This window comes from Amblyraja radiata, chromosome 4 (genome assembly GCF_010909765.2).
Source record: "Amblyraja radiata isolate CabotCenter1 chromosome 4, sAmbRad1.1.pri, whole genome shotgun sequence".
Lineage (NCBI taxonomy): Eukaryota > Metazoa > Chordata > Chondrichthyes > Rajiformes > Rajidae > Amblyraja > Amblyraja radiata.
Window position 1 is genome coordinate 119951649 of NC_045959.1, and position 20675 is coordinate 119972323.

The following is a 20675-nucleotide window of genomic DNA, read 5'->3' on the forward strand; positions in this document are numbered from 1 at the left end:
TCGCCCGCCGGGAGGCTCCAACATGGAGACCCAGAGAAGGGCCTTACATAGCCCGGCGCGGCCTTAATGGCCGCAGGACTTACCATCGCCCGCTGGGGGTTCCAACATCAAGACCCAGAGAAGGGCCTTACATCGCCCGGCGTGGCCTTAATGGCCGCGGGACTTGCCATCGCCCGCTGGGGGTTCCAACATCAAGACCCAGAGAAGGGCCTTACATCGCCCGGCGCGGCCTTAATGGCCGCGGGACTTGCCATCGCCCACTGGGGGCTTTAACATCAGGAGAAGAATAAACAACAGGGGAGAGACAAGACTTTGCCTTCCATCACAGTGAGGAGGGGTTTGGAGATTCACTGTGATGGATGTTTATGCAAATTGTGTTAATTGTGTGTCTAGGTTTTTTCATGTTTGTATTACTGCAGAAACTTAATTTTGTTTGAACTCGGGTTCAAATGACAATAAATGGTATTCTGATTCTTATTTTTCAATCACAAACACACTGCCCTGTACGATACCTAACCAACACCGCGGGTCCGATCCTTGTCTCTACTCGTCCAAGCCCTTCAGCCTCGTGCGAATAGAACAACTCCAGGAGGTCAGCAGGGTCCCAAGTGCACCCCCAGAAGATCGACACGGACCCAGACATTCTGGAGTCGTGACCCTCATGGTCTTTGCAGCTTTTGCAAAAAGATGCCACGCAGGTTTTGCAAAGGCAGAGATCCTCCATTTTGTCAGACACTAAAATGGCCAATATTATCAGTGCCAATAAAAGCACCATTGTGCTACTTCCTCACCCATGCCCCAAAGTAGGTCATGTGGTTTGTAAAAGTAACCACAGGGACTTGGTGAGTCCAAACGATATCAGACAGCATAGAAATCAGGTCTAGCTCGGTTGATCCACTTCAGTGCTGCTTTCTACCCACCCAATGTACTTTGCAACTTTTCGCTGATCACCTTCGCTCAGTCTGCCTGGACCTACCTGATCTCCCGGTATACAGAAGAAAATCGCATCTCCGTCGAGGTAACAGATTTAAAAAAGTTACCCCCAACACCACCCCAGCCTGCAGCTTAAAAAATTGCCCGTTTCCTCTATCTTCGTTATTTTTTTGCATATCTTTGCTTCATTTGTTCTATAATCTCTCCATATCACCGTCCATATCCTTTCCTTTGACTCTCAATCGGAAGAAGGGTCTCGACCCGAAACATCAACTATTCCTTTCTTCCAGTGTGATCCACTGAGTTACTCCAGCTTTCTGTGTCTTTGCAGTTTTTAATCTCTCTTCTCAGTGGCTCGCAGGGATTCATGAGGAAATATTTCATAATTTCTAGACTTGCAAAGGCAAAGATGATGTAGCTCATTCTATAATTGGGTCGGCACAAAGTACAAATATTTAGCATCTTGAGTAGCACACAACATCCTGATAGTTTTGATGTTAAGATTAAAATAAAGACAATAAAGGAAATTCTAATTCTAATTATTTCTTCCTGTTACTAAAGGGCCTGTCCCACTTACGCGACTTTTTCGGTGACTTCTGGCACGCGTCATAGGTTTTGCCAACCTGCAACGACCTATCGACTCTTTGGGTGACTGAGGAGACGACTCACGACCGTACAGGTGACATGTCGTGGGGTGAAGCCTGTACGGTCGTGAGTAGTCGCCAAATAGTCGTACCTTGTTCTGGTAGCCGCTGGATTTTCAACATGTTGAACATTTTCGGCGACCTGCAACGACCTATGACGGGTGCAGGCAGTCGCTGAAAAAGTCGCGTAAGTGGGACAGGCCCTTAAGTAGTTTGAAAGAAGAATATTTTTCAAGATTTACTCTGGAAGATGTATTGGGCAAAAGAGTTAAAGAGATTTTGATTGATTCCAAACTTTGGGTGATAATTATTTACGAGCACCGTGGAGCATTTAGAGAGAAGTACAATGTTTGCTCAATCAATACCTGAGTGAAATCTGGGTCCATTTGTTTTATTTTGCCCGTTATTTTTGTTTTTAGGGTCTGTGCTCGATATCATCAAGCACGTGGTCGCAAGGGGGGATCACAAAAATGGAGTGTTGGAGGAGGCAGTGATCGCCACCATTCTGAAAGAAGTACTCGAGGGCCTTGATTATCTGCACAAAAACGGGCAGATTCACAGGTGAGAAAACGATGGCGTTTTCAAGGCAGCCACAGTGGCGCAGCAGTAGAGTTGCTGCCTTGCAGCGAATGCAGCGCTGGAGACCCGGGTTCCATCCCGACTGGGTACGGAGTTTGTACGTTCTCCCCGTGACCTGCGTGGGTTTTCTCCGAGATCTTCGGTTTCCTCCCACACTCCAAAGACGTGCAGTTTTGGAGGTTAATTGGCTTGGTGTAAATGTAAAAATTGTACCGAATGGATGTAGGATAGTGTTAATGTGCGGGGATCGCTGGTCGGCTGGGGAACCCGCAGGGCCGAAGGGCCTGTTTCCGCGCTGTATCTCTAAAACTAAAAACTAAAAGTGATGCATTTTAAATATTGTTAATTAATGTGAGTTCTGAAACTGGACCCTCATTTAAACTAAGGGTTTGTTTTATAGAAACATTTCATTTCAGCTACTCAACGCCTCCACAGACCTTGTAAATGAATACAAATGAATGAGTAAATACAGCTTAAATTCTCTTGATTTTATTTTGCCAGCATAGCAGGTTTGCAAAGTAGGAGCGGGTTGGGCCGAGATGGATGGGCCGCTCCACCGAAAACAAAAGGGAGACACGCTGTTGGGGAGGCCCGCTGAGAACTATGGGGGACTCGGCGATGGGAGGGGGGGAGGGAGGGGAAGCCCGATGGAGGGATGAGCATAAAATTCTCACGGGATTGCACGAGCTAAATGTTCCTGATCTTGGGGGAATCCAGAACCAGGGATCACACAGTGTAAGAATAAGGGGTAGGCCATTTAGGACTGAGATGGGACAATAGACAATAGGTGCAGGAGTAGGCCATTCAGCCCTTCGAGCCAGCACCACCATTCAATATGATCATGGCTGATCATCCCCAATCAGTTCCTGCCTTCTCCCCATATCCCCTGACTCCGCTATCTTTAAGAGCCACATCTAGCTCTCTCGTGAAAGTATCCAGAGAACCGGCCTCCACCGCCCTCTGAGGTAGAGAATTCCACAGACTCACAACTCTCTGTGAGAAAAAGTGTTTCCTCGCCTCCATTCTAAATGGCTTACCCCTTATTCTTAAACTGTGCCCCCTGGTTCAGGACTCCCCCAACATCAGGAGCATGTTTCCTGCCTCTAGCGTGTCCAAACCCTTAATAATTTTATGTTTCAATAAGAACACCTCTCATCCTTCTAAATTCCAGAGTGTACAAGCCCAAAATAAATTTCACTCGGAGAGTTGCGAATCTGTGGAATTCTCTGCTACAGAAGGCAGTGGAGGCCAATTCACTGGATGTTTTCAAGAGAGAGTTAGATCTAGCTCTTAGGGCTAACGGAATCAAGGGATATGGGGCAAAAGCAGGAATGGGGTACTGATTTTGGATGATCAGCCATGATCATATTGAATGGCAGTGCTGGGCTGAATGGCCTACTCCTGCACCTATTTTCGATGTTTCTATGAGTACATTTTGTAGCTTTGCTGGTGCCTTTGTGGCGACTCGTTTGCGTACTTTCTATGCAAAGACAAAGAATTCTCTGTACCTTGTGACAAGGTATCATCCTCATCAAATAATTATCAGCCATTCGAAGGTAGACAAATGCTGGAGAAACTCAGTGGGTGAGACAGCACCTATGGAGCGAAGGAAATAGGTAACGTTTCGGCTCTCGACCGGGTCTTGTGTTTCTCCAGCATTTTTGTCTACCTTCCATTTTTCCAGCATCTGCAGTTCCTTCTTAAACATCACCCATTCAAAGTTTGGTTTTAATCAAAGTCTGCCCGACTTAAGCCAGCAAATCTTGAAAAATGTTCTGCTTCAAATCCAGTTTGTAAACGGAAGAACTATTTTAATTTTAACACAAAACCCGCCAAGATGTGCGCTAGTCATGATGCAAAATTATGATTATTTTTTGCTGACCCAATGTTAGTGACCCCTGGTTCTGGACTCTCCCAACATTGGGAACATTTTTCTTACAAAATCCCTTAAGAATTTTGTATGTTTCTATGGGATCTCCCTGCATCCGTCCAATAAATACAAGCCCATTATTTCATCATACTTCAGTCCCGCAATCCCGAGAGTTACGCTGCTATGCTGAACCTACGCTGCACTCCCTCAATGGAAAGAATGTCCTTCCTCAATAATAATAATAATAATAATATATTTTATTGTCATTGCATATCAGTGCAACGAGATTTAGTATGCAGCTTCCAACCGATGTCAAAAAAGTAGAATAAATAAATAATGTGCGACGTGACCATCCGAGGGAGACAGTCCAGAGGGGATGGGGGGCACTCAGCAGGGCCGGTTCAGAGCCGCTATAGCTCTGGGGATGAAGCTGTTCCTGAGTCTGGAGGTTCGGGCGTAGAAGGCCTTGTAAAGTCTGCCGGAGGGAAGTAGTTCGAACAGTCCGTTACAGGGGTGTGAGGAGTCTTTATGGATGCTGAGGGCCTTCCTGTGGCACCGTGTGTGGTAGATGCCCTCCAAGGCTGGTAGCTCTGTCCCAATAATCATCTGCGCTCTGTGGACGACGCGCTGAAGAGCTCTCCTCTCCGCTTCCGTGCAGCTGAGATACCACACAGAGATGCCATACGTTAATATGCTCTCTGTGGTGCAGCGGTAGAACGTTGTCAGCAGCTGTTGGGGCAGACCAGTCTTTTTTAATGTCCTCAGGAAGAACAGTCGTTGCTGTGCCTTCCTGACCAGCGCAGCGGTGTTGGTGGACCATGTGAGGTCCTCTGAAATGTGAGTGCCCAGAAACTTGAAGCTGGACACTCTCTCCACACTGTCCCCGTAGATGGAGATTGGGGCGTATTCTCCATTATGGGACCTCCTGAAGTCAATAATCAGCTCCTTCAGAGACCAAAATTACACACAATACTTCAGGTGTGGCCTCATCAGGGCCCTGTACAACTGCAGAAGGACCTCTGTGCAAGAAAGAGCTGCAGATGCTGGTTTGAATCGAAGGTATACACAAAATGCTGGAGTAACTCAGCAGGACGGGCAGCGTCTGTGGAGAGAATGAACGGGCGACGTTTCGAGTCGAGACCCTTCTTCAGACAGATGCTTCACCCGCTGAGTTACGCCAGCATTTTGTGTCAGCAGAAGGACTCAAATCCTCTGGCTATGAAGGCCAACATGCCATTAGCTTTCTTCACTGCCTGTTGTACCTGCATGCTTACTTTCAGTGACTGATATACAAGGACACCCAGATCTCATTGCACCTCCCCTTTTCCTAATGTAACTCCATTCAGATAATAATCTGCCTTCCTGTACTTGCCACCAACGTGGATAACCTCACATTGATCCACATTATACTGCATCTGCCCACTCACCTTGCTGAATGAAGCTTGGCTTTCTCTTTAGGTCCCATTGTGCACTGAAAATGGTTGGTATCAGCTGATCGGTTGCAACACGCTCCCCCTCTTGACTGGCATATACGTGTTGTTCTGTTTTCTCTTGCAGAGATGTGAAGGCAGGAAACATTCTCCTCGGTGAGGAAGGCTCGGTGCAAATTGCAGGTAATTACTGGCTCAGCCATCGGTTAGAAACCCAGCTGAAAATAATTCTGACCATTTGTCTCATTGGTTAAAGTGATGGAAACAATTGCCATAGATATTAGAAAACTATTGGAACAAATGTCTACTTGGGATTGAACATGAAATTTCAATTATTCAAATGTAAGCATACATAGAAACATATAAAATAGGTACAGGAGCAGGCCATTCGGCCCTTCGAGCCAGCACCACCATTCAATATGATCATGGCTGATCATCCAGAATCAGTACCCCGTTCCTGCTTTCTCCCCATATCCCTTGATTCCGTTAGCCCTAGGAGCTAAATCTAACATCCAGTGAATTGGCCTCCACTGACTTCTGTGGCAGAGAATTCCTCAGATTCACAACACTGGGCGAAAAAGTGTTTCCTCATCTTAGTCCTAAATGGCCTACCCCATATTCTTAAATTTGTATAGATTTACTTCAATACATATATTTGTATTCTTGGACGAACGCTTTGATACCCCTGATGATGCTGAGCTTTTGTGTGTCTAAGTAAGCCTCTCTGCTGCCTCAACTATAGACAATAGGTGCAGGAGTAGGCCATTCGGCCCTTCGAGCCAGAACTCTGTGAAACTTTGTGCTCTGTCATAGATACACCCACGCTGCTAAAAATGCATGTACCCTAGAGATACAGCGTGGAAACGGGCCCTTCGGCCCACCGAGTCCGCACCAACCAGCGATCCCCGAACATTAACACTAGCACCGTCCTACACATGAGGGACAATTTACCAAAGCCAATTAACCTACAAACCTGTACGTCTTTGCATTGTGTGAGGAAACCGAAGCACCCGGAGAAAACTAATGGAGAGAACGTACAAACTACGTACGGACCAATGATCCTATAGCGGAGCAAGATAGACCACTCCTGCTAAATGCAATGGGCTGACGTGTAGTACGCAACGGAGCGGAACGTGGGCCTTTTTTTCATCCATTTCCATAACCCGACCCGACCCGACTCGGTGTAATCAACGTTGCGGGGGAACAGTTTGTGTTAATAAATTAAAATTCTGAAAATGAGGAGAAGATTTTTCCCAAATAACTTATTTTTACGAGGATGTTTCCGTAACCGACTTCCATCTCTGCACTAGTATCTTTGCTCCGCTACGGGATCTTTGGTGCGGGGATGGAAGCCGGTTACGGAAATGGGGCCGAAAATGACCCAGGAATCTGCCCATGACCGTACTACGTCTTTTTCGTCGAGTGATCTATCTTGCTCGCTATAGGATCTTTGGTACGGACAGTTCGGTTCTGTTTATCGTCACGTGTACCGGAGTTACTGTGGAAAGCTTTAGTGTGCTAACCAGTCAGCAGAAAGACAATACATACATTATTCAAATTGAGCCATTTACAGTGTAGAGATGCATGATAATGGAACAAGGTAGAGCCAGTAAAGTCCGATCAAAGTCGGCACCTGTAATCTGGATCGAACCCGGGTCTCTGGCGCGGTGAGGCAGCACCTCTAGTGCTGCGCCACTGTGCTGCCTTGTTCATCACAATCCACAGCTTATCCAACCTCGGCTAAAACAAAATCTACCCGCCCTGCCATGCACATAGACCACTTCACCCAGATACGCCACAGTAATGTTCAAAAGGGAACTGCAGATGCTGGAATATCGAAGGTACACAAAATTGCTGGGGAAACTCAGCGGGTGCAGCAGCATCTATGGAGCGAAGGAAATAGGCGACGTTTCGGGCCGAAACCCTTCTTCAGACTGATGGGGGGTGGGGAAAGAAAGAAGGAAAAAGGGAGGAGGAGGAGGAGCCCGAGGGCGGGCGGCCCGTGCTGTCTCCTCCCCTTCCTTAACCCTCTAGCTGTCTCCTCCCATCCGCCCGCCCTCGGGCTCCTCCTCCTCCTCCCTTTTTCCTTCTTTCTTTCCCCACCCCCCATCAGTCTGAAGAAGGGTTTCGGCCCGAAACGTTGCCTATTTCCTTCGCTCCATAGATGCTGCTGCACCCGCTGAGTTTCCCCAGCAATTTTGTGTACCTACGCCACAGTAATGGTGTGTTTGCCCTATGAGGTGAAATTGAGTAATTGAGGCCTAAAGTCTAGTGTTTCATTCATAATACGTAAAGTCTAGAGTTTAGTTCATAATACGTTTAGTTCATAATACGTACATAATCAGACTGAAGAAGGGTCTCGACCCGAAACGTCACCTATTCCTTCGCTCCATAGATGCTGCCTCACCCGCCGTTTCGCCAGCATTTTTGTCTACCTCAGACAACCTCTGAGTCTTTGAAATCTTCTACCTCAGAGTACTGAGGATTAAGATGAGTGGCAAAAGATTCAATGGGAATTTGAGGAACAACCTTTTCACATAACCCAGCCTCTGGCGCTGTGAGGCAGCAACTCTACTGCTGTAAGCAGTTAGCATGAAGGATTTGGGCTGAAGGGCCCGTTTCTTTGTTGTATGACTCTGACTACTAATAATAGCCTAGTGATGTGAAATTATGCAAGTCACTGAGGCATATTTCTGCACCGTAAGCAACTTTGTCAATGCCTTTATGTGTTCATGCCATATTAAAAGGCATTCAAATGGTGCGGTTTTTTGCTTTCTGTCACATTTTCATTCCACATCATATCAGCTGCTCTGCTTATTCATCAAAAAAACTGCCTCCAGATTGAACTGATTTAATGCTCCAGTCACCCAGTGTTAAGTGAGGAAGAAGCATGGATATCAATGCATTTGTGCTAAATTGTCCCCGTGTAAAGGGAATCTATGCCATTAATCACAGCCTGGCTTTTTCATCATGCTACAAGCGCGAGGTGCAGAGTCCACAGAGAATCTGGAAATACTGAGGGACAACGTCAGCATTTCTCATCTTTGGGCCATGGATTATTTCAGAGCTGTCACTCAGCTGCAAGAGAGAAACTAAGAACTGTATTAATACCGAGCTGTTATTCATGCAAGTTAATTAAATGTCAGGGTAACCGCACTGATCACACACCATTGTGATGGGAACTGCACGTGACTGCTGGCTGGGTGCGAACAATAAATCAACCAGAATGTGAAAGAATGGCTGATGAAGGGTCTCCACCCGAAACGTCACCCATTCCTTCTTTAGGAATCCCACCGGATCCGCGCCGACCAGCGATCCCCACACACACTATCCTACAAAACAGACAATAGGTGCAGGAGTAGGCCATTTGGCCCTTCGAGCCAGCACCGCCATTCAATGTGATCCTGGTTGATCATCCCCAATCAGTACCCCGTTCCTGCCTTCTCCCCATATCCCCTGACTCCGCTATCTTTAAGAGCCCTATCGAGCTCTCTCTTGAAAGTATCCAGAGAACCGGCCTCCACCGCCCTCTGAGGCAGAGAATTCCACAGACTCACAACTCTCTGTGTTCTAAATGGCTTACCCCTTATTCTTAACCCACTAGGGACAATTTTTACATTTACCAAGCCAATTAACCTACAAACCTGTATGTTTTTGGAGTGTGGGAGGAAACCCACGCAGGTCACGGGGAGAGCGTACAAACTCTGTACAGACAGCACGGGTCTCCACTACTCTAAAGCTGCGCCACCGTGATCGCCCAATTCTATCCAGAGATGCTGCATATCCCGCTGAGTTGGTACGGGCAGCACGGAGTTTGTAGAAATTGGAGGAGCAGCACCTCATATTTCGCTTGGGCAGTTTACTCCCCAGCGGTATGAACATTGACCTCGAATTTCAGGTAGTCCCTGCTTTCTCCTTCCCCTCCCCTTCCCAGCTCTCCCATAGCCCACTGTCTCCGCCTCTTCTGTTCCTCTTCCCGCCACCCCCCCCCCCACCCCCACATCAGTCTGAAGAAGGGTCTCGACCCGAAACTTCACCTATTCCATTGCTCCATAGATGCTGCCTCACCTGTTGAGTTTCTCCAGCATTTTTGTCGATCTTCTAATTTCCACATTGAGTTTTATCATCTTCGTGACAGCCTATTGTTTTCTGTGTTCTTTACTCTGCACTATTTATCTCTTTCTTCCCCATTTGTCTAATTTCTTGGCTCCCTGTGAAATTAATTTAAATTTATGAGCTTCTGAAGTGCAGCATTTTGTTGATAAGGAACTATATCCAAAGACCATAGAAAGGGAGTGGTGCATAATGCAGCTAGTTTCAATGTGAGTTTAATCACTCATTAATATATAATGTACTAGACTAAGTGGGACCCGTTGGGTCCCAGCATCACACAGGAGGGCTGGTCATCCAACGCAATATTCCACCTCTCCACCAATTCTAATATTGGTGGCCAGTTGGGGGGGGCTTTCTGGAGCGCTAGTATGGGTGTTGTGGGCTGAAGGGACTGGTTTCCAGAGGGCTAGTATGCAAATTGTGCGCCAAATGGATTCTTGGGCTGGCGTCTGTCAATCAAGCCTGTTGTGCTGGCAACTCACTCACGGCTGGTGGGCTGGTAATTGACTCACGACTAATCCTTGAAATTCTATTTCAAGCAGGGTATAAGGCCACCAAATTCAAGTGCAGTTTCTTACCATTTGAAGTAGGGTGCAAGGCCACCAAATTCAAGTGCAGTTTCATACCATTTGAAGTAGGGTGCAAAGCCACTGAAGACAGCGAGTCGTGACCTCTCCCTCCTCCATCTTGCAGAGACTGAGCCACACCCACATTTCCGGGTTTTATAACCCCTCCCCCCCCTCCCCCCCCCACTGGAAAAGGTGTTGCTTTCATGGAGTGATTGATAGGAGAGTGATTCTCAGCATTTTTAAAAAAACTAATAACACTTTTATTTTTCATTGATGGGAAGAATTCTCTGCACCTGCTCAGCGGAGGGGGACTGAGTAAGATTGCCAAAAATCACAGCCGTAAGTGGTAGCGTTTTATCTAAAATCAATATACAGTGCAAACAGGAAGTAAGTGCATTTACAGTAGTGCCTTTTAACTTCAAGCCAAAGCAACCAATCCACCATTTGCAGTAAGTAGTGCCTTTCAACTTCATGCTACCATTTGCAGTAAGTGGTGTCTTTCAACTTCAAACCACATCCAAGCCACACCCAAGCCATCATTTGCAGTAAGTAGTGCCTTTCAACTTCAAGCCAATGCACACACGCTCCCATTCGCAGTAATAGTACCTTTCAACTTCAAGCCAAAGCTCCCAAGCCTCCATTTGCAGTAAGTAGTGCCCTTCAACTTCATGCCACCATTTGCAGTAAGTGGTGTCTTTCAACTTCAAGCCACACCCAAGCCATCATTTGCAGTAAGTAGTGCCTTTCATCTTCAAAGCTCCCAAGCCACCTTGCAGTAATAGTGCCTTTCAACTTCAAGCCAAAACAACCAAGCCACCATTTGCAGTAATAGTGCCTTTCAACTTCAAACCAAAGCTCCCAAGCCACCATTTGCAGTGCTTTTCAACTTCAAGCCAATGCACCCACGCCCCCCATTTGCAGTAAGTAGTGCCTTTCAACTTCAAGCCACACCCAAGCCACCATTGGCAGTAAGTAGTGCCTTTCAACTTCATGCCACCATTTGCAGTAAGTAGTGCCTTTCAACTTCATGCCACCATTTGCAGTAAGTAGTGCCTTTCAACTTCATGCCACCATTTGCAGTAAGTAGTGCCTTTCAACTTCAAGCCACAATTTGCAGTAAGTAGTGCCTTTCAACTTCAAGCCACACCCAAGCCATCATTTGCAGGAAGTAGTGCCTTTCAACTTCAAGCCAATGCACCCAAGCCACCATTTGCAGTAAGTAATGCCTTTTAACTTCAAGCCACCATTTGCAGTAAGTGGTGTCTTTCAACTTCAAACCACACCCAAGCCACCATTTGCAGTAAGTAATGCCTTTCAACTTCAAGCCAAAGTAGGGAGGGAGCGGGGGCGGGGGAAGGGGGGGCTTTCTGGAGCGCTAGTATGAACCATTTTAGAACCAATAGACATTTTTTGCAAGCTTTAGAACCAATAGACATTTTTTTGCAAGCATTTTAGAACCAATAGGCATTTTTTGCAAGCTTTAGAACCAATAGACATTTTTTTGCAAGCATTTTAGAACCAATAGACATTTTGTTGCCAGCTTTAGAACCAATGGACATTTCTTTGCCAGCTTTAGAACCAATAGACATTTCTTTGCCAGCTTTAGAACCAATAGACATTTCTTTGCCAGCTTCGAACCAATAGAGACATATTTTTGCCAGCTTAGAACAAATAGACATATTTTTGCAAGCTTTAGAACCAATAGACATATTTGTGCAAGCTTTAGAACCAATAGAGACATATTTTTGCAAGCTTTAGAACCAATAGAGACACTTTTTGCAAGCTTTAGAACCAATAGACATTTTTTTGTAAGCTTTAGAACCAATAGACATTTTTTTACCAGCTTTAGAACCAATAGAGACATTTTTTGCAAGCTTTAGAACCAATAGACATTTTTTTGCAAGCTTTAGAACCAATGGACATTTTTTTGACAGCTTTAGAACCAACAGATATATTTTTGCAAGCTTAGAACCAATATAGACATTTTTTTGCAAGCTTTAGAACCAATAGAGACATTTTTTGCAAGCTTTAGAACCAATAGAGACACTGTTTGCAAGCTTTAGAACCAATAGACATTTTTTGCAAGCTTTAGAACCAATAGACATTTTTTGAAAGCTTTAGAACCAATAGACATTTTTTTGCAAGCTTTTGAACCAATAGACAAATTCTGCAAGCATTTTAGAACCACTAAGGGCACTTACATTTGAGTAGACATGTGTTCAGTGTTATTCACAGCTCAGAGAAACGTGACCCTCTGCCTTCCTCCATCTTGAAGAGACTGTGTGGCGCACCATTTCCTGGTTTTATAGTCCCTCCCCCCTGCCGCCAGCGGGGGCAGCAGAGAGAATGGGGAATTTTGTAAAAACATTAATATCTCTCTCATTTTTAATCGACGGGAAAAATTCTCGGCACACATGCGGCGGAAGGGGGCTCTGAGCAAGGTGGCCAAAAATGACGGCCGTAGGTGGCGGCGTTCTCTCGGAAATCGCAGCACAGAGGGCTAAAACCGGTCAAGAACAGACTTTTAGTAATATAGATATGTTTTGTTTTATGCAGATGCTAATATACGATAAAGTATCACTTCAGATGGCCCTTGCTTTCTCTCTCCACCCCCTTCCCCTTCCCAGTTCTCCCACTAGTCTTACTGTCTTGTCTTAAGGCCCTGTCCCACTTTCTCCCGAGATTTCCCCATGATTCGAACTTGGGGAATGTCGTGACTAACTCGGGAAAGTGGGACAGGGCCTTTACTTATCCCGCCCCCCCTCCCCTGGCATCAGTCTGAAGAAGGGTCTTGACCCGAAACGTCGCCCATTCCTTCTCTCCAGAGATGCTGCCTGTCCCGCTGAGTTACTCCAGCATTTTGTGTCTACCATCTATTTAAGTCAGCATCTGCAGTTCTTTCCTATACAATAAAGTTTCCTGCCTCCATTAAATTATGGGCACAGCAATTTTATAGAGGCATGTTAAGTGTTCCTACAATAAGACCTTGTAACTTACATCCAGAATCATGTGCGACTGGAGAGGAAGAGCTTTTGAGCATTGCACTTAATTAACAGGACGGAATATCACAAATATTACTGACTGCTTTTCAAATCATATTGACGTGATATTACACATCAAAACACTGCATAATAGAAACATGTTACAGAAATGTCCTCTAGAAAAAGCAATGTTGATTAGTAGAAACATAGAAAATAGGAGAAGGACATTCTGCCCTTCTAGCCAGCACCACCACTCAATATGATCATGGCTGATCATCTTAAATCAGTACCCCGTTCCTGCTTTCTCCCCATATCCCTTGATTCCGTTAGGTAGACAAAAATGCTGGAGAAACTCAGCGGGTGCGGCAGCCTCTATGGAACGAAGGAAATAGGCAACGTTTCGGGTCGAAACGTTGCCTATTTCCTTCGCTCCATAAATGCTGCTGCACCTGCTGAGTTTCTCCAGCATTTTTGTCTACCTTCGATTTTCCAGCATCTGCATTTCCTTCTTGAACACCTTGATTCCTTTAGCCCTAAGAGCTAAATCTAACTCTCTCTTGAAAGCATCCAGTGAATTGGCCTCCACTGCCTTCTGTGGCAGAGAATTTCACAGATTCACAACTCTCTGGGTGAAAATGTTTTCCCTCATCTCGGGCCTAAATGGCCGACCCCTTATTCTTGAGGCAGTGAGCACTCTTTTATAGTTTAGTACAGTGGTTCTAAATCAGTTTGGCATACGCACGCGCATACGTGAACAAAATACTGTACGTGGTATGGTGTGGCGACACCTGGTGGTAGGCCACGGGCAGAGCGAACCCTCGGCTCTGGAGGGAGGAGTTAGGTGTGTCGGTGTGGGAGGCGCAGGTCACGGAGTTGACCCATAGATGCCCATTTGAGGATTAGGGAGCTGTATCGTACCGGATAAAACACATCTCGAGCACACAACTTGTATCCGCTTAGTTTTTGGCTGGACTCCCCGCTATATGTATATACCTTTGTTAGGTTCCTAAACACGAGCTCAACAAACGGATATGTTATTTATGACCCCTTCATGTCCCCCGGTAAAGCCCCAAACCACCCCTCCCCCCAGGGGGGTCCCGACCCCCCAGGTTAAGAACCACTGGTTTAGTACAAAACGTTTTAACTAGAATCCCATCTTGAATGAACCTGTGTTATTGTGCATAGAACAGCACAGATCCACTGTCGGTCAGTGCGTGTGTGTAATTAGGTGGGCGTGTACGGATGGCCTTTTATAACTAGAGTTGTATTTATGGTCCGCTCAGGGCCCATATATTATACGTCCTTGTTCGGAGATATGTTATGAAATCAATGAGGGGTGAAGAGATGTATAGAGTGCTTTTAAATTGGAGCAGTGTAGCGTGATGATTCAGCAATAACATTTTGATGAAGAGGGCTCATGGAAGGAGCAGTCCAGATATAAGTTGTCTTTAAATAAATGCCATGTTGTTCAAGGGATGGGCTTTCATGGCCTTCTCTTTAGTGCTGAGATTGGTACTTGGTTTTGCTGCCGTTTCATTTTAAGGGGAACTAGACCAAGTGGGACCCGTTGGGTCCCGTCCCCTCAACGCGCGGTTGCGGGGGTGGGGTGGAGGGGGCAGTGTCACAAGCTCCCCTTTGATGCCCTCGAGTAATAATAATAATAATGGATGGGATTTATATAGCGCCTTTCTAATACTCAAGGCGCTTTACATCGCATTATTCATTCACTCCTCAGTCACACTCGGTGGTGGTAAGCTACTTCTGTAGCCACAGCTGCCCTGGGGCAGACTGACGGAAGCGTGGCTGCCATTCTGTGCCTACAGCCCCTCCGACCACCACCAATCACTCACACACATTCACACACATTCACACACAGGCAAAGGTGGGTGAAGTGTCTTGCCCAAGGACACAACGAGTAGTGTATGAAATCATGGGAGGTAAAGATCGAGTAGACAAACAGAGTCTCATGTCCAGAGTAGGGGACTCGGCAACTAGATTAGATTAGATATAATTTGATTAGATTAGATATAATTTATTGCCGCACAGCCAGGCTGGTGGAAATTTGGGTTGTCTGCAGCGATACAATAATAAAGAACACACAACCACAATAAAACTGTAACACAAACATCCACCACAGCATTCATCACTGTTGTGGAAGGCACAAAATGTGGCCAGTCCTCCTCCATTTCCCCCCCGTGGTCAGGACCAGAGTCCAGAGTCAGTCCAGGATCGGCTCTTCCTTACAGGAGACCGCGGCTTTAGATTGTTGTAGGCCGCAGGCCGGCGGTCAAGATTTAAAGTCCTCGCCGCAGCCAGAAGCACCGTAGACTGCAGGGCCGGAGGTCGAAGCTCCCCTCCAGGGGTGATGGTAAGTCCATGCCGGACCCGCGGTAGAAGTCGGCCGCGGGCCGGCAGTGATGGCTTCTTCTTCCCCCGGGACCCCACGAGGGATCCTGGGTTGTAGACGCCGCACCAGCTGGAGCTCTGCAGACCGCGGCTTCAGGCTGCGACTTCAGGCTGCCGGCTGCCCCGGGCCAGCGAAACGGAGCGCTCCCCTCCAGCGAGGGCTCACCCGCTCCACGCCGAGAGTCCACGCTGCGCCCGCCGCTGAAGCCCCGGGCGCGTCTCCGGGAAAGGCCGCGTCGATCCTTGATGTTAGGCCACGGGGGAGGCGACCTGGAAAAACTCGCCTCTCCGTGGAGGAGGCGACCGAAGCGGTTCCCCCCTCACCCCCCCACACCACCCCCCACACAAAACACACAAAGAAACATTAAATACAGACTTTAAAACATACTAAAAAAATAAAAAAAGGTTAAAAAACTGACGAGCCGCATGACATGGCTGCTGCCAGAGCAGCGCCCCCTACATTTTCATAAGAGGACATAAGTTTAAAGTGAAGGGTCAAGATTTAATAGGAACCCAGGAGTAACTTTTTCCCTTCAAGGGTGGTGGGTGCATGGAACGAGCTGCAGGAGGAGGTAGTTGAGGCAGGGACTATCGCAGCGTTTAAGAAACATTTAGACAGGTACATGCATTTAGAAGGGTATGGACCATATTGGCAGGTGGGACTAGTATAGATGGGACATGTTGGTTGGTGTGGGCAAGTTGGGCCGAAGGGCCTGTTTCCACACTGTATGACTATGACTGTGAAGTACAGAGGTTGTTCTTATCGTATGTATTAGTGTCTGGTCCCTGTTGGATTATAGTCACGTGAACCTGGCTGTAACACCTGCTCCGGTGTGCATTGATGGTGCTGAAGCAGAGATGGTTGAAACCTATAAGTTCCAAGGAGTAATTATCACCAGCAACTTGTCTTGGACCAGCCTTATTAAAGCAATGACCAACAAAGCATACCAACGCCTCTACTTCCTTAGAAGGCAGACAGTTCAGCATGTCCCCAACAACCCTCACCAACTTCCACAGATGCGCTGTAGAGAGCATTTTATCAGGATGCATCACAGCTTGGTTTGGGAACAGCTCCATCCAAGACCACAGAGAATTGTGGGCTCAGCCCAGACCATCACACAAACCAACCTCCCTTCCATTGACTCCATCTACACCTCACGTTGCCTCGGCAAGGCCAGCAGCCCAGACCATCACACAAACCAACCTCCCTTCCATTGACTCCATCTACACCTCACGCTGCCTCGGCAAGGCCAGCAGCATCATCAAGGACCAGTCGCACCCTGGACATGCCCTCTTCACCCCTCTCCCATCAGACGAGGTACAGAAGGTTGAAAACGAACTACCTCCAGATTCGGAGACAGTTTCTTCCCAGCTGTTATCAGGCAACTGAACCATCCTATCCAACTAGAGAAGCCATCTACGTCACTAGAGACCCTGGGACTATCTTTAATTGGATTTTACCTTGCACTAAACGTTATCCTGTATCTGTACACTGGTTTTCTGGATTCTAATCATGTATAGTCTTTCCTCTAACTGATTAGCATGCACATGAGAATAAACCTAACTGAATATATGAAGCCTGCCAAGTGAGTGTGAGAGAGTGAGAGTGAGACGGAGAGAGAGAGAGAGAGACACACACACACACACAAACGCACACAGAGACACATGCGCACACACACACCCACACAGAGAGACAGACACGGAGAGAGAGGCAGAGACACACACACGCGCAAACGCACAGACACACGCGCGCACACACACAAACAAAGACACTAACACAGAGACACACACACAGACACACACACACACACACAGAGACACACACACACAGAGACACACACACACACACACACACACACAGAGACACACACACACACACACAGACACACACACACAGAGACACACACACACAGAGACACACACACACAGACACACACACACACACACACACACACAGACACACACACACACAGAGACACACACACCGAGAGACAGACACACCGAGAGAGAGAGACAGACAGCCAGACCGTGAGCCTCCAGATGACAACAGTCTGCTAGTTGCAGCACGTTGGGGCATGGAAATCCAAAAGCTCACCTTATTTTTGACCAACTTAGAAATAGTGAGAAATGTCATGTAAGATGAATCTCCTTGACTTGTTGCAGATTTTGGTGTAAGTGCATTCCTGGCAACAGGCGGTGACATGACCAGGAATAAAGTGAGGAAGACCTTTGTTGGCACACCCTGTTGGATGGCCCCTGAAGTTATGGAGCAGGTGAGTCACTTGATGCATCAACATGTTCCACATGCTTTACATTCCCTTCATGGATATTTGACACAAGGAACAGATCGGGTAGACGCACGGGAATCTTGCCCAGAGTTGGGCAATCGACAACCAGACGACATGGGTTTAAGGTGAAGGTGGGAAAAATGTCATAGGAACCTGAGGGGCAACTTTAATTACGCAAAGAGAGGTTGGTGTATGGAACGAGCTGCCGGAGGAGGAGGTAGTTGAGGCTGGGACTATCCCAACGTTTAAGAAACAGTTAGACAGGTATATGGATAAAACAGGTTTGGAGGGATATGGACCAAGCGCAGGCAGGTGAGACTACCTGACAATAAACTAAACTAAACTCAATTAGATTGCCATGCATAGATTTTATATGTACACCAGTTAAGACATGAGTAATACAGAGGCTTATTAAGGATCATGTATTACAATTCTGGCATAAACAGTATTATATATAAATATATATACACACACACATGCACATACACGCACACACATACACACGTACATACACATATGTATATGTATACATATATACATGTACACACACACACACATATATATATATATATACACACATACATACATATATATACACACACACACACACATATATACATATGTATACATATACACATATATATATATACATATATACATATGCACGTATACACATATACGTGTACATATATACGTATACATATGTACATATGTATATGTACACATATACGTATACACATACATACATATAGACCCACATATGTACACACATACGTATACACACACATATACATATGTGTGTGTATATATATATGTACATATATATATATATATGTACATATGTGTGTGTGTATATGTAGATATATATATGTACATATGTGTGTATATATATGTATGTATATATGTATGTATATATGTGTGTATATATATATATATACACATATATATATACACAAATAAGTAAATAGATGCATAGACAGACAATAGACAGACAGACAATAGACAGGCGGACACAGACAGACAGAAACAGACAGACAATAAACAAATATCTAAATCAACAAATAGATAAATAAATATAATGAATAAATGAGTAGATCTGATTTGAACTGTTCATTACATCCATGCCTTATCTCTACAGGTGAAAGGGTATGACTTCAAAGCGGACATTTGGAGTTTTGGAATTACAGCCATTGAGCTGGCTACAGGAGCGGCTCCTTATCACAAATACCCACCTATGAAGGTAGGAGTCACTGGAGGGCTGTGGCTGTCCAGACATTAAAGTGGATATGTAGCAAATAAAAGTTTAATCTCCATTAAAAAAAAAAGTTTAGGTTTATTTTAGAGACAGCACAGAAATAGGCCCTTTGGCCCACTGAGTCAACGCCCACCATCGATCACCTGTCCCCACTTTCTCATCCACTCCCTACACACTAGGGACAATTTACAGAGGCCAATTAACCTTCAAACAGCAAGATAGATTCAGCATTTTCTGTCTAACTCAGCGGGTCAAGCAGTACAAATAAATAAGTGACGTTTCAAGTCGAGACCCTTCTTCCGAGATGTCACCTACTCCTCTCCAGAGATGCTGCATGACCTGCTGAGTTACTCCAGCATTTTACGTCTACTGTGTAAACCAGCATCTGCAGTTCCTACTCTCAGCCTACAAACCTGCACGTCTTTGGCATGCGGGAGGAAACTGGAGCACCGGGAGGAAGCACAGGGTGAACATGCAAACTCCACACAGACAGCACTGGAGGTTAGGATTGAACCCGGGTCTCTGGTGCTCTGAGGCAGCAGCTGTGCTGCCGTATTGTCCTGTGTTTAATGGTGCAGAAGCTGGCCAGTCTAAATCCCCTCTCATTTTTTATTTATTCTCCTAAAATCTTTTATCCTGGTTTTTATTTGGAAAAATTGCATTTGGTTACAAAAATGGGCACACAACTGGAGAAGCAGCTCCCTCCAAGTATAAAATCAATCCCTATTGATCAGAATAAGTGCTTTGGAGCATTGACTAGTGTGCTTGGAAGAAATTGCTGCATCTATTGATTATTGTCTAAAATGGATGACTTAGATCAATGGTTCCCAAATCTTGTTTGAAAACCTTTTTCCCGAATCCTGGGTGCACACCAAATTCTCCCACCATCCTCCCACAGGGCTCCCGCCCCCTGTTCCCTTCCATCCACGTCCCTCCCTCTGCCTTTACATTTCACTCCCTTTCACATCTGACAGGGCAGTCACGGTGGCGCAGCAGTAGAGTTGCTGCCTTGCACCGAATGCAGCACCGGAGACCCGGGTTCCATCTCGATTACGGGTGCTGTCTGTACGGAGTTTGCACGTTCTCCCCGTGATCTGCGTGGGTTTTCTCCGAGTTCTTCGGTTTCCTCCCACGTCCCAAAGACGTGCAGGTTTGTAGGTTAATTGACTTGCTAAATGTAAAAATTGTACCAAATGGGCTTAGGATGGTGTTAATGTGCGGGGATCGCTGGTCAGCGCGGACCCGGTGGGCCGAAGGGCCTGTTTCCGTGCTCTATCTCGAAACTAGACTAAATAAACTATAGGCAATGGGTGCAGGAGTAGGCCATTCGTCCCTTCGAGCCAGCAGCATCATTCAATGTGATCATGGCTGATCATCCCCAATCAGTACCCCGTTCCTGCCTTCTCCCCATATCCCCTGACTCCGCTATCTTTAAGAGCCCTGTCTAGCTCTCTCTTGGAAGTATCCAGAGAACCGGCCTCCACCAGCAGAGAATTCCACAGACTCACAACTCACAAATACCCTTTTCATATCTAGCTTTTGCCCAAACAAGGTCGCCTCCCCTGTATCCACCTTTCACTCGCCAGGGATAGACACAAAATGCTGGA

General features: G+C 46.2%; 1 protein-coding gene across 1 annotated transcript in view; it reads left to right on the forward strand.

Annotated features, from left to right (window-relative positions):
* Positions 1-20675, forward strand: part of oxsr1 (oxidative stress responsive kinase 1) — a 114987-nt gene that overhangs the window by 46337 nt on the left and 47975 nt on the right. The window contains exons 5-8 of the mRNA XM_033020427.1: positions 1997-2138; positions 5584-5639; positions 17689-17798; positions 18952-19053. Coding sequence (XP_032876318.1) covers positions 1997-2138; positions 5584-5639; positions 17689-17798; positions 18952-19053 — 410 coding nt within the window. The remainder of the gene's footprint in view (positions 1-1996; positions 2139-5583; positions 5640-17688; positions 17799-18951; positions 19054-20675) is intronic.